Source organism: Choloepus didactylus, chromosome 13 (assembly GCF_015220235.1).
Source record: "Choloepus didactylus isolate mChoDid1 chromosome 13, mChoDid1.pri, whole genome shotgun sequence".
Taxonomy (NCBI): Eukaryota; Metazoa; Chordata; class Mammalia; order Pilosa; family Megalonychidae; genus Choloepus; species Choloepus didactylus.
In genome coordinates, this window is record NC_051319.1 from 92,322,061 (window position 1) to 92,336,345 (window position 14,285).

The following is a 14,285-nucleotide window of genomic DNA, read 5'->3' on the forward strand; positions in this document are numbered from 1 at the left end:
CCTAATTACTAGGTCATACCAGTTATGAAGCTAACTACTTAGAAGGGAGAGAACATGGCTTAGTCCAGGGGTGGGCTAAATATCGGTACAGTTTGTCCGTTTGTCCTTTTGCCCAACCCATGACCCAATTCTCCAAAAAGACTTGGGGCAGTAAGATATGCTGAGAGGTGGAGGAAGACAGTGTGATGCTGTCTTCCATGGCCATTTCTCTTTCCTGCTTCCTGTCTTTCCTCCAACTAGAATGTTCCTGGGACTGTAGAACAAAGTTCACATCTTAGAGTCCTCACTTATGCTCTGTGTCAGTTGGGCAGTTTACCCACTTCTGGGTCTCAATATTTTTCATCTGTGAATTGGAAGACTTCTTACGTGAATTAAATGAGAAACTGAGTTTTAAAAGCTGGGCACAGTGTTTAACATGTGTTAGCAGACTTTTGATTCATTTTACTCCATTTCTTTCTCTCTTTTTCTTCCTCCTTCAAACAGAATTGCTTTTCTATATCAATTTTGAAGTTTGGGATTCAGGCTAATGTATCATTGGAGAAAAATCATCTGTGGCAAAAAAAATAAAAAATAAGAGGGAAGAGAGAAAGTGTAGCAATTTAGTCCATCATACAACCACGTCACTTTATAGATGAGAAAAAGATGGCCAGGTAGGGAAAAATTTCTGATGTACAATGTCTCCTGATAGGTTACTAACAAAGCTGGGGCTGTAATCAGGTATCCTGACTACTGCAACCATCACTCCAAGTTTCCTGTGTAGCTTCTGCCCCAATATCTTCTTTTGTTTCCTCCTCTCCTGGCCCTGACTTATAATTAAAATGATCAGTCAAGGCAGAGCACACCCAAATTACTAATAACATCCCCAGTCTTACCAGGCTACCATCTTCCTTGGCAATATTACTCAGGAATGCCTGAGAACCTCAGCTTCTCCATAAACCTAGTGAACAGAATTATTTACCTAGGTTTAACCAGCCTCACTTTTTAAACAATGTATCTTATAACCACAGTCACCACTCAGTTGGTCAATAACTGCAAATATTTTATCTGTAGCAACAGGGACATAGTTCTGTACTCTACAAAACTTAGGAGAGACAGAAAGCTTTATTGGTAACTTTCAAATCTGCCTTTATTTGTCACATTCAACCAGAGACTTAATCCATATGATCCGTTCTCCTCCTCTTTCTCCTTTGTCACCTTCATGAAAAACTGTGATATTAAAAGTATAAAATACAAACAACCAAAAAATAAATTGCACTCACACATACACACACCTACACACCCCAATCCTAACAAACCTGCTATTTTTTAATATTGCTGGACAGATGTTTCCATATCTAGAGACACCTTAGTGTTAGTCAGAATGGGATTTTTAAGTAATAAAATCACAAAATTTAAAAACATTATACCTTCATGTTAACATTTCATGCCTGAGTTATAATTTTTACATCTAGTTAAAATTCTTAGAGGCTATGTGGCTTGTTATCTAGGAAAATATTCATAAATTAAGGCAATTAATATTTGGTCATGTGCCTTTCAAGTAGTTTCTATCCATATTTTTAGTTGTCTGAGTTTGAATGGATTTGTGCAATTAACCTATGTTTTTGTATTGTTGTCTCCACTATAAAAGAGAATGACTTATTCACTTTCTTTGCTTAGATTGCTCCTGTCAAAAATCAACCCTGCCACTCACTCTCAGAATAAACTGTTCTGTTTATTTCTGTTCCAGAAATGCCCTCCTTCAGACATCCTCTCTCTCCTGCTTCAACAAGTTCTTCTTTGCTAGTATGTCATTCTTTCACCTCCCGGCTCTAATATCCACTCCATTAACACATCTTGGCAGTATTGTATCCAAAATATATCTCAAATTTGACCTCTTTTCATTCTTTCCATCTCTAACCACCCCAGTCCAATCCTTCATAATTTCTGACCTCTAACAACTTCGGTTCATGTAAGATTTGTTTTTTAATGTATTTGATTGACTCTTTTAATGTTTCTCATTGATTTAGGTTGCCAGCTGTGTAGGATATTAATTTGGACATGGGTATGTGTGTGTCTGAATTCTCTATCCTGTTCAAATTGGTTGATTGCTTTAATAACTAGTAAGGCAAGTTCCACCTCCTAGTTCACCTTTTCCAATGCTGACCAAGCTATGCATATTTTTCATGTATATATTAGAAATAAAAAGTTTACTGAGTTTATAAAAATCTCTCTTGAATTTGGTAACCCATCTGGATTGGGGATGCAACAAACTTATAAATTACTTAGGTAGAATTGACTTTTTATAATATTAACATGCACAACTCAGGAGCGTAGAATTCCTTACCATTATTTCATGTAATTACTATGTATTCATGAAATATCCATAGAGAATTTTAATATTTTTTTAAATCTAGAAAATTTGTAACTCTATTGCTATTTTGAATGGCATTTTTATGATACTTCTATCTATTTATTTTTGGTATAGACAAATTCTAATGGTTTCTGCAGGTCGATTTTATATTGGATGACTTTGCTGATATATTCTGTTAATTCTGATAGTTTGTTGATTTTATTAGTTTTCCTCTAGGTAGTTGATTCCATCATTGGTTATAATGGGAGTTTTATAACATGCATTCCAATCTCACCACCCCTTTCCTTTTTCTATCCTTACATCATTTGCAAGGATCTAGAGTTCAATGGTTAAACAGTTGTGATGATTATGAATATCTGTCTACCTCCTCTCCTCCCACATTAAAAGGAATACATATAAAGTTTCTCCATTAAGTATATTATTTACTATAGGTGTTTTGCCTGTAGGCTTTAGCAAGTTTAGGAAGTTCCTATAAATTTGCTTAATACCTGTAGGTTATTATCAAATGTCTTCTCTGTAACTATTGAAATAACCCTCTGATTTTTTTCTTTTAACCTATTAATGTAATACATTTTTTGATAGATTTTTATATTTAAAACATTATTTGCTTCTTAGGGTAACTCATACTTGATAAGACATATAGTTAATATTTTATTTAGAAATTTTGCAACTGTTAACCAAAATGACTCTTTACTTTTCTTAATTATTCTTTTCTGGGTTGAGAATCAATATTAAATTACCCTAAGAGGTAGGACTTCTTGCTATGGCTGAGTGAAGAGGTCAGCAAATCCTCTCTCCAAAAATCAGCTATAAAAGTAGACAAAAATGATAAAATCAACCATTTTAGCACTCTAGTAAAAACCAAAAGCATATGCTAATCTGAGAACATTTATGCTTGAAAAACTGAACTTTGAATAAGAACAAAGGAAGTCTGTTGCATTCTTGCCTAGAGCTCCTCCCACCTTACCCTCAGCTCAGTTGGTCTGAGGTTCCACCAAAGCATGACAGGCTGTGAGGTTTGGTAGCTGCAGGGCCACAGTTTAAGTGGGTTCTCCTGATTTGAAGTAGTGGGCAACAACCATGCCCAGCGGTGTTTTCAGTAGAAGTGATGACAGAGGAGGGCTCTACTAGCCTGAGGTTGCAGGCAGCGTATTTCTAGCTGAGGCTTCAGACATGGACAGCAGAAACCAAAGAGGGCCAAGCAATACACACACTCCTGGCTGATCACACACTCCTGGCTGATTTTAGCTATGTGAACAAACATGGAAGACACAGAAAGTCCCAATGGATAGCAAATGTTGGGATGGATTTAAAAATAGCATGAACTTTGAATGCACTCCCTTATATTCATGGATCTAGCTGCAGAGGATGGAAGCCTTATTGGCTTGAAGTGTTTAAGAACAAATTGTGTCTAATCATTGGCTGAGCACTAAGCTACACAGACATGAGAATAAATCTAGGAAGCCAGGTTTAAAATAATAATCATTTTTAAAATGTCCATAGCAAACCCATGAGCAGCTGCACATCATGAGAGATGAAGATTTCACAGATTTAACCCAGGCAAGTTCCTAAAAAGAGGAACATTTTTTAAAAAACAACAGTGATAATATTTAGGGGGAAATCAGAATCCAGAGTTGCTGAAATATATTATCTAAAACGTTCAGTTTTCAACAGAACATAGAAGATATGTAAAGTAACACAAATGTGTGACTCATACTCAGGGAAAAAAAAGTCAATGGAAGTTATCTGTAAGTATCCCCAGATGTTGAATTTGGCAGACAGGACTTCAAAGTAGCTCTTAAAAATATGATTAAAGTACTAAAGAAAACCATGTTTGAAGAACTAAATGAAATTATAATAACAATGAATCAACAAATAGAGATTCTCAATGAGAAATAGAAATATAAAAAGAACAAGATGAAATTCTGGAGTTGAAAAGTGCAATAGCAAGTGAAAAACTCAGTACAAGGACTCAACAGCAGATTTTAGATTGCATAAAAATAATCAGTAAAATTGTAGAAAGAGGCATTACAATTATAAATTAAAATACAGAGAGAAGAGATTGGAGACAAATGAAGAAAGTCTAAGAGACTGACAACAATAAGCATTCAAGCAGTTGTTTGATGGGAATTCTAGAAACAGAGGAGAGAGACAGACATAAAAAATATTTGAAGAAATAATGGCCTTAAATATACCAAATTTGATGAAAAAATTAATCTTCACATCCAATAAGCTCAACAAACTCCAAATAGGATAAATACATAGAAGTCCACAACTAAGTGCATCATGATCAAAATGATGAAATCAAGAGACAGTGAAAATTTTTAAATTGCCAAGAGAAAAATGATAAATCCTGTACAGTTACGCTTAATGGCTGGCTTCTCTTCTAAAATAATGAAGATCAGAAGCAATGGCAAGACATTTTCGAAATACTGAGGGATTAAAAATCAACCAACACTGTTAACCAAGGTTCTATATCCCCAAAAACTATCCTTCAAAATTTAAGGCAAATTAAATACATTAACACATCAATGAAATCTGAGAGAATTCACTGCTAACAAATATGCCTTACAAGAAATACTAAAGGAACTCCTGCAGCTGAAAGGAAATGACCACTAGATGGTAACTTGGATCTTTAGAAAGATATGAAAAGCATCAGAAATGGTAAATATATGGGTTAAAATGAGGCACTCTCTAAACATTTTCTTGTTTTCTTTTAACTTCCTTTATGGTATATTATTGTAGAAAGCAATCATTATAATGCTGTTTTACTGGGTTTATAGTTATGATATATATGACAACACTAGCACAAAGAAAGAATGGAGGGAATGGAGATTTGTTGGAGCAAAGATTATATATTTTACCAGAATTAAGTATTAATCTGAAGTAGAATGTGATAAATTAAGAAGATGTATGTGCATCTAGTAACATAGGTTCAAAGTACATGAAGCAAAAAATGCCATAATTTAAAGAAGCATTCAACAATAATTTGAGATTTCAAAACTCTACTTTCAGTAATTAATAGAGAACTAGACAAAATATCGTCAAAGATATAACACCATCAACCAAATTGACCCAAACTGAAATATAGAGAACGCTCTACTAACGACTGCAAAATACACATTCTTTTCAAACACTCATGGTACATTCTCCAAGAGAGACTATATACTAGGACATGAAACATAGCTCAATAAGTTTAAAATAATTAAAATCATACAAAATATGTTCTCTGACTATGATATAATTGAATTTTAAATCAGCATGAGAAAGGAAGTTTGGAAATCCCCAAATAATTGAAAATTAAACACACTTCTAAATAACTGATGGGTCAAAGAAGAAATAATGAGAGAATTAGAAAATAATTTTAACTGAATGAGACTGAAACACAACATATAAAATTTATGGGATTCAGCAAAAGCAGTGTCTAGAGCTTTAAATGCCTATATCAGGAAAGTAGAAGGATCTCAAATCAATAATATAAATTTCCACTTTGAGAAACTTAGAAAAAGAAGAGAAAACTAAACCCAAAGCAAAGCAGAAGGGAAAGAATAAAGATTATTGTAGAAATCAGTAGAATACAGAATGTAAAAACAATAGAGAAATTAATGAAACTGAAAGTTGCTTTGAAAGGACCCACAAAATTGACAAACCCGTATCTATGTTGACCAGGAAAAAAAGAAAAAAGGCAGAAATGACCAAAATCAGTAAGGAAATAGGAGATACCACTGCATGCCCCAGAGAAATTACAGGAATTATAAGGAGGATATTATGAAAAACCTTATGCCAACAAATTAGACAATTTAAATGAAATAGACAAATTCTTAGGAAGATACAAATTACAGAAACAGACCCAAGAAGAAATAGAAAATCAGAATAGACCTATAGCAAGCAAAGAAATTGAACTAGTGATAAATCAAAGAAAAGCCCACTCCCAGATGACTTCATTGGTGATTTCCATCAAATTTTGAAAGAAGAAATAATACCAATTCTTTACAGATTCATTCAGGCAATAGATGAGAAGGTGATATTCGCCATTTCATTCTGTAAGGCCAGTATTATTCTGATACCAACCCAAGATGAAGATATAAGAAATTTAGAAAATTACTGACAAATATCCTCCAAAACACTGACATGAATGTCCTTGACAAAACACCAGCAAACCAAATTTACAATACAAATTTATTTCAAGAGTGATAAAACCATGACCAAGTGGGAATTTCTCCAGGAATGAATGAGTGGATGAACAACAGAAAATCTATTAGTGTAATACACCATATTAATAGAATAAAGAGCAAAACCACATTATATATCAGTGGATATAGAAAAAGCATTTGGCAAAATCCAACATTCATTCATGACAGGAACTCTCAACAAGCTAGCAGTGAAGAAAACTTTCTCAGGGTGATAAAAGGCGTTTACAAAAACCTACGGCTAACATCATACTTAATGTTGAAAGGGTGAACAGTTTGCCCTTAAGATTGGGAAGAAAGTAAAGATATTTGCTCTCACTACTTCTGTTCAACATTGATGTGGAGTTTCTCTCAGTGTAATAAGGCAAAATTAATCAGTTGAATTTTGATTTGAATTTATTAATTAAAGATATCCAGGTTGGAAAGGAATCAACTGTCCTTAATTGCAGAAAAATGATATTGTTTGTAGAAAATCCTAAGGATTCCCTCCTTTAAAAACTACTAGAATTAATAAACAAGGTTAGCAAGGTTGCAATATATAAGATGAATATACAAACTCAGTTGTATTTCTGTATACTGGCAATGAAAAATCCACAACTTAAATTATTAGTTGCATTCATATTAGCATCAAAAATAAAATATGTAGGAATAAATTTAACAAAAAAAGCACAAAACATATACACTGGAAACTATAAGATATTGCTGAGTGAAATGAAAGCTCTAAATAAATGGTGGTATATCCCATATGCATAGATTGGAAGATTCACTATTGTTAAATGAAAATTCTCCCAAAATTAATCTATAAATTCATCATGTCTCCTATCAGAATCCTTGTGGAAGTTTTTTTTGTTGTTGTTGGGGGAGGGTGGGAGAAATAGACAAATTGAAATAGAAATGTTGGAACACTTTACAGTACCTCACTTCAAAACTTATATAAAGTCACTATGAGAAAGGCAACATGTTTTTTGTGCAAGGCCTTTATGTGTGTGTGTATGTGTGTGTGTGTGTACATATATATGTGGAGTGCATGCATGCGCGTGAGAGAGAGAGAGAGAGAGAGATAGAGAGAGAGAGAAAGGAATTGAGATTCCTTATACTTTTGGTCAATTATCGTGAGACCTTATGGTCAAGATCTCAAGACAATTTAATTCTTGACAATTGAATATCCACCAGCAAAAATTGAATGTAGACCCTTACCTTACACCTTACATAAAAATTAACTCAAAGTTCTTTATAGTCTTAAATGTAAGAGCTAAAATTATAAAACTTCTAAAATAAAATATAGGAGAAAATATCCATGAATTTTGGTTATATATGAAACCAAAAGCGAGATCCATGAAAACAAAATTAATAAATTGGACTCCATCAGAATTGAAAACTTTAGTGCTTCAAATGACCTCATTAGGAGAATGAAAAGGCAAACCACAGATTGGGGGAAATATTTACAAGTCATATACCTGATAAAGGGCTTGTCTTCAGAATATATAAGAATCCCTTACAACTCAATTATAAGACAGACAACAGTTAAAAATAGACATTTCACCAAATATATATAAATGGCTAATAAGCACATGAAAAGATGCTAAATATAATTATTTTTTTAGGAAATAGCAAAATAAAATCACAACAGGAGACCACTACCCATCCACTAGAATGGCTATAATCATAAAGACAGAAAATACCAAGTGATATCAAGGATGTAGAGACACTGACTTTCTCACAAATTTCTGGGGGAGTGTAAAAAGGTGCAGTCACTTTGGAAGTCAATTTGGCAGTTTCTTAAAAAGTTAAATATAAACCTACAATGTGACCCAGTAAATTCAGTCCTAGGAATCTGTCCCAATGAAATGAAAACATTTGCCAAGTAAAGCTAGGCAAGCTAATATTCATAGCAGCCTTGTTCTTAACTAGAAAGAATCCAAATGTCCATCCACTGGTGAGTGGATAAACAAAAGGAGGTATATTTATACAATGGAATATTATTCAGGAATAAAAAGGAAGGTACTACTGATACATGTTACAATCTAGAAGAACCTCAAAAATGTTTTGCAAACTGAACAAAGACAGAAACAAATGATTACATATTGCATAATCCCATTTGAAATCTGAAATATCCAGAAGAGGCAAATTTAAAATCTCAGAGATAAGATCAGTTGTTACCTGAGGCTAGAGCTGGGAGTTGGAATTAACTGTAAATGGGCACAGGAGAACTTGGAATGATGGAAATATTCTAAAACTGGGTTGTGATGGTTGCACAACTTTGTAAATTTACTAAAACATCTATGAATTATGCATTTAAAATGAGTGAAATTTATGATATGTATATTATATCTCAATAAAGAGGTTTTAAAAATTGTTCAGTTTATACTCTTCAATTTCTGTAATAACTTGTAAATTATTTAATGTTTTCTTTTTTTCTTGAAATTTTCTTTTATTGCACCAATTTTGGTATTTTATGCTTTTTATAGGTATATCTCTATTTTGGCTAAATTTTCAAGTTTATTAGCATATAGATACTCAAAACACTCTTTCATTGTGTATCTGAATATTTATAGTTGTTCCCCATTATTACATACATTTTATTTTCGCCCTCTTTCTCTTTTATCACTACTACTGGCAACATATCCTATTATAATTTTTAAAGAACAAACTTTTTGTTAATCTCTATTTTTTTTGTTCTCTATGCCATTCCTTTTTGTTACTTTACATTTGCTCTGTACTTCACTTTAAAATGGATTGAAGAATACTTAATTCTTTAATGTTTAATATTTTTGTTTTCTGACAAGTATATTTAAAGATACTAATGATCATCTGTTCCACAATTTGTATTTAAAGTGTTTCCATTTGTCATTCAGTGCCAAACATTTCTTAATTTTTCCATATAGACCTAATGACTTAAGATTCTTAATTTTATAGTGCAAAACAGTATTGTATCTTTTTCCCTTTGATATATAATTTTCTGAGAAGTGAATATTACAGTCTTTAACTTATCGATTTAAGTTATTGATTTATTAACTTATCCATAAGACATTGGTTTGTCTAATTCAACTACATTCTGTTGGTTATTGTTTGACATATTTAACTCCTGTATTATTACATGAATGTATGCTCATGGTTGTTAAATCTTCTTGGTTTCTTCTTCCTTTTACATTACAATATGTCTTTCTTTGTCATTTATGATGTATTTAGATCAAATCTTATTTTTTTCCAAGTGTTAACATTGCTACTCCTGCTTTTTTCTTATTCATATTTGCCTAGTATGTATCTTTTTTATCCTATCGTTTTTATATTTCTATGCCTTTTAATTTAATTTGTCCCTTGTTATACATTGTTTAATACTCTTTTTTTAAGTCCAACAGAAAATTGTATTTTAATTTGTGTTTTACCCATTTACATTTATTGTCATTTCCATTATATTAAGATTTGTTTCTCCCTTTTTTTAGTATTTTCAGTTATTGCACTTGATTTTTTTAAAAATTACATTTTTAAATTGCTTTCTTCCTCTCAGCGTTTCTTTGACAATGATTTAAAAGTTACACATCTGTTTTTGTTCTTATTATGGCCAAATATCATATTCATAGTTATTCAGCACTATAAATATATCTGTATCTATTGTGCATTTGAATCTCCTCTCCTGCAATGTGAATACTCTCCAGTTCATTTTGTTAAAACCCCCCAAACATCCACAAGGTTGTTAGTGACTAGAATTTTAGCTCTGAGATATTATGGATAGTTCTCTTTTTTTGCTCTTGTTCTTTTTTTTATTATTAATTATAGAATTTATTTTCCTATTTCTTCAAATATTTAGTTTTATATATTTTCCCTCCTTTTGGGAACTTCTGTCCTTTATATTCTATAACTTTTCTATTTAAATTTTTATTTTCTTTTTATTGCCTTCTAGGAGAGACCCTTGGTCTGATCTTCTGGTTCACAAATTTGTTATATATTTGTATCCATCCTACTTTTATTCTTTATATTATTTTATTTATTTTGGTGTCAATATTTTCTATATCTAAACTTTCATTTTGTTTTCCCTTCATAGCTTATTTTGCCTGTTTCATATTGAAGGTATCTTCTCTTATCTCTCTAGAGCATAGTTAGACTTTTAAAAATTATTGTCCTGCACATTCCAATACTTCTGTTTCAGTTGATACATGTTGTCCAGTTTGTTGTCTTTATTTTATGTATTTTACTCCCCAGACATCCAGGTAGTTTGTCTGTAAGTTTCCATAAGGGCTTTAGTTATTTTTTTCCTGGTAAAGTGTATTAGATAATGTTTAGGGCTACCAAGTTTCAGTCTGTGTCCCTCCTGTTGAGTGTCAGGATAAGAAAAGGGTAAAGCCCAGAGCTGAAGTTTCTGGAACTAGCATTGCTTTGCCACTCCAGTTTGCTGCCACTCCACCGCATCAGGAAATCATCTGTAAGGCCTCAAAAATTGTCACCATTAGGAATCTGTTTCCTCTGTAGGTTATAATCTACTAGCTTTTGGGGTTTGGAGGGGGAGGAGGGGGAGTAGTAAATGCTTGCACCTGTTCTCATCACCTCCCAGCTGGGCGTTGGATCTACCCTGTCATTACAATGCCAACACCTGTGACCTGGTATGTTGCTGTTGATTTTTCTTGTAAAAAGGGATAACAGTGATTGCCCCAGTTAATTACTTTGATCCATAATATCGTTATGCATTTGTAGTTTATCCAGAAATTATTTTTAAGAGAAACCGGTAGGTCTACTGCTTATTCTTGATGCTCCAGACACACTTTACTTCTTTCTGACCTTCAAAAAGGAGAATCTAGTTCCTACCACAAATCCATTGCAATTGCCGTTCTCTGCCTAGAATATTCTTCCCTCAGATCTTTGATGATTGGCTCCTTCTCATTATTCTCATCTCAACTCAAATGTCACCTTTGCAGAAAGACTTTTCTTGCCACTATATTTAAAAGAAACACCATTTTAAATTTGCTTGGTTTATTTTTCTCATAGCACTTACCATAATCTTAAATTATTGTATTTATTGTCTGACTCTTCCCATCAAATACAAGCGCTTTAGAGCATGTATGCTGTTTCTCTTTTTCATTGTGGAAATCTCAGACTCTAATAGAATATATGGCCTAGTAGATGTGAAATTAATTTTGAGGAATGAATGAGTAAATGAAATAACACATATGGCCATTACTTCTCCTGTTTTCACTCTATTTTTAACTTCTTCCTAAACATGACATGAATAGTGCAGTATGATGTCTAACAACTGTTACATATCTTTTATTAAAATGTTTTCTTATGATGATATGCCACAAAAATTTATTTTGCAATGTTATATCATGAAAAAAATGCCAGTTGAATTCATTTGTTTTAGATAGAAGTTAAATTCAAGTTAAGTGTACATCTTTAGCTAGTTTACATCAAAGTAATGAGTTTCCCAATGAAGAATAATATTATATTTGAATGGTCAACAATGTTCCACAAATATTCATTTGATCATCACCACAGGGCTCTAACATAGGCAGGGTGTGAATTCCCAATTTGCAGATTAGAAAAGTGAGGTTTAAAGAGATAAGGTGAGTAGGTGACAGATCTGATATTTGAACACTTGTCTTCCATTATTTCTTGGTGAGCTTGTTTTGTTTTGTTTTGTTTTCCTTACCATACAGGTTTGTTCCTAAGTATATGTCATATTATTAGAGCCAAGATTTGGGATTTCTCCCACGAGCCATTGAAGACTAGTTTTTTCCTTGCTTGATTGTTAGTAAAAAACAAAAATTTAAACAATAAGAACAAATAGCTATGACGTGCCAGGCACTGTTCTCAGTGCTGTGCATGTATTACATTTAAATCTCCTTATGATCCTGGGGGTTGGTAATATTATACTCATTTTGCAAAAAAAAAAGAGGACACTAAAGCAGAAAGAGTTTAAGTAACTTATCCAAATCACATAGGTAGTAAGTGGCAGAGTTAGCATTTTAAACCCAACAGTCGTGCTCTTAACTCTACCCTAACCTATAATAATAAAAACTTTAGTATAGCTTATAGTTTGCAGAGAGCTTTCATATCCATTATCTACTTGACCTCACTACCACTCTGGGGAATAGGCAGGCAGGATTTGACAGACAAATAGTATATTAAGTTACAAAGAAGTGATTTGGCCCAGATCACCCTGCCAACAAGTGGCCTGAATCACATGGGCATTCTTCTGAAATCAAATTATGTCTTCTTTTCTTTGAACCATGTGTTATTATCCATGATTTCACCTGAATATGTTTGAACCATGTGTTGTTATCCATGATTTCACCTGAATATGTTTTTTTTCCTCCACTGAGTTATGTTGTCAAGGGCCTAAAGTGATAACCAATTTATGTATCTGAGGAATATTTCATTTATTATGTTTTGATGTTCCTTGATTCTGTCTCTTGCAGCTGAATTGTGATAATTTCAGTAAGGGACAACGAGATGGGGAATTTATCTGTACCCTTGATAATGCAGCTGTTTGTGGCACAGATGGCAAAACATATGGCAGCAGATGTGCTCTGTGTGCAGAGAATGCGTGAGTATTTTTGAAGCAAGTCTTTCTGCTTAAAGCATGTTCTCTGTACAGTTAATGACACATTTTTCCCTACAGCCTTTAAGATAACAAACCATTTCAGGGGAGTTAGCCATCCATAAAATAGTGCTACAAATTCTTTAACTACTGGTAAAAAAAAATCAAAACATATATATATATGTATAGTTAGTATAACACCTTTTATTGTTCAAAGCATTTTTGTGTGCAACTTATCAGATACTTTTCATTGTCTTTATGAAATGAACAGGATATATTTACACACACACACAATACATACACATCATATATATACAGACACACATCCATGTATATATATATATATATTTATATATATATATATATATACATATATATATACACACACATCTATGCACATTATCTATCTGAGATTAAATCCTTTTTCACAGAGAATGATTTAATCATCAAATGACGCTTATTAAGTGCTCAGGAATTTATAATATTGAGCTTCTTCCCAATAGCTAAAGCATCTCACTGTCCTAAATTTTGCCCCCATTTTCTTCTTTCTCCACCCTCAATGCTAGGTTTGGCTATTGATTATACTCAACTAACAAGATGGCATACCTGCTTTGCAGGTTCTGGCTTGTGACCTCAATCTTGAATTGTCTGCTATTCAGTTTTTGAAAACATAATAACTAGTGTTTGAGAAGGCTAGTAAGGGATAAAACAAATATTCATTGTTCATGGCTTTGTAAGCTTTATCCCTTTTTGTAATAAGTATTGTCTTTAAAATACAACTGAATTAAATCACTGTAATACCTCACTTGACTGTATATTCACAAATACACCCAAAATTATGCCTTCAGTTCTCACCAAGGGTCACCATAAAGAAACAAAACAAAAATCAACATACATTTGAAGAACATACAGGTTTTCCTTTCATACATATTTTCTAACACTGCTGTGAGTACACCGGATATTTGATTCTCGACTATGTCTTATATGGGGAATTCTGTAATAAATTCTCTAAATATCTGGGTCAGAAGAAAGTTTCTCTCCTCTAATTTCTAATATAATTGTTTTCATTAGAAAATGAGAGTCATTACTCATATTTTCTTCTAACTTCTGGCTGCTAGATAGCTCTGCAGTAATACTGCAATTTAATTTTTTTAAAATTTCCTTCAGCTGGTATCTTTTGATATAACTTTATCTAGTCACAGATAACTACTTA

General features: G+C 32.7%; 1 protein-coding gene across 1 annotated transcript in view; it reads left to right on the forward strand.

Moving 5' to 3' along the window:
• SPINK5 (serine peptidase inhibitor Kazal type 5) overlaps nt 1-14,285 on the forward strand; it is a gene marked incomplete at its 3' end in the record, with an annotated part of 69,330 nt that overhangs the window by 8,938 nt on the left and 46,107 nt on the right. The window contains exon 5 of the mRNA XM_037801467.1: nt 12,951-13,078. Within this exon, the coding sequence (XP_037657395.1) occupies nt 12,951-13,078 (128 nt within the window). The remainder of the gene's footprint in view (nt 1-12,950; nt 13,079-14,285) is intronic.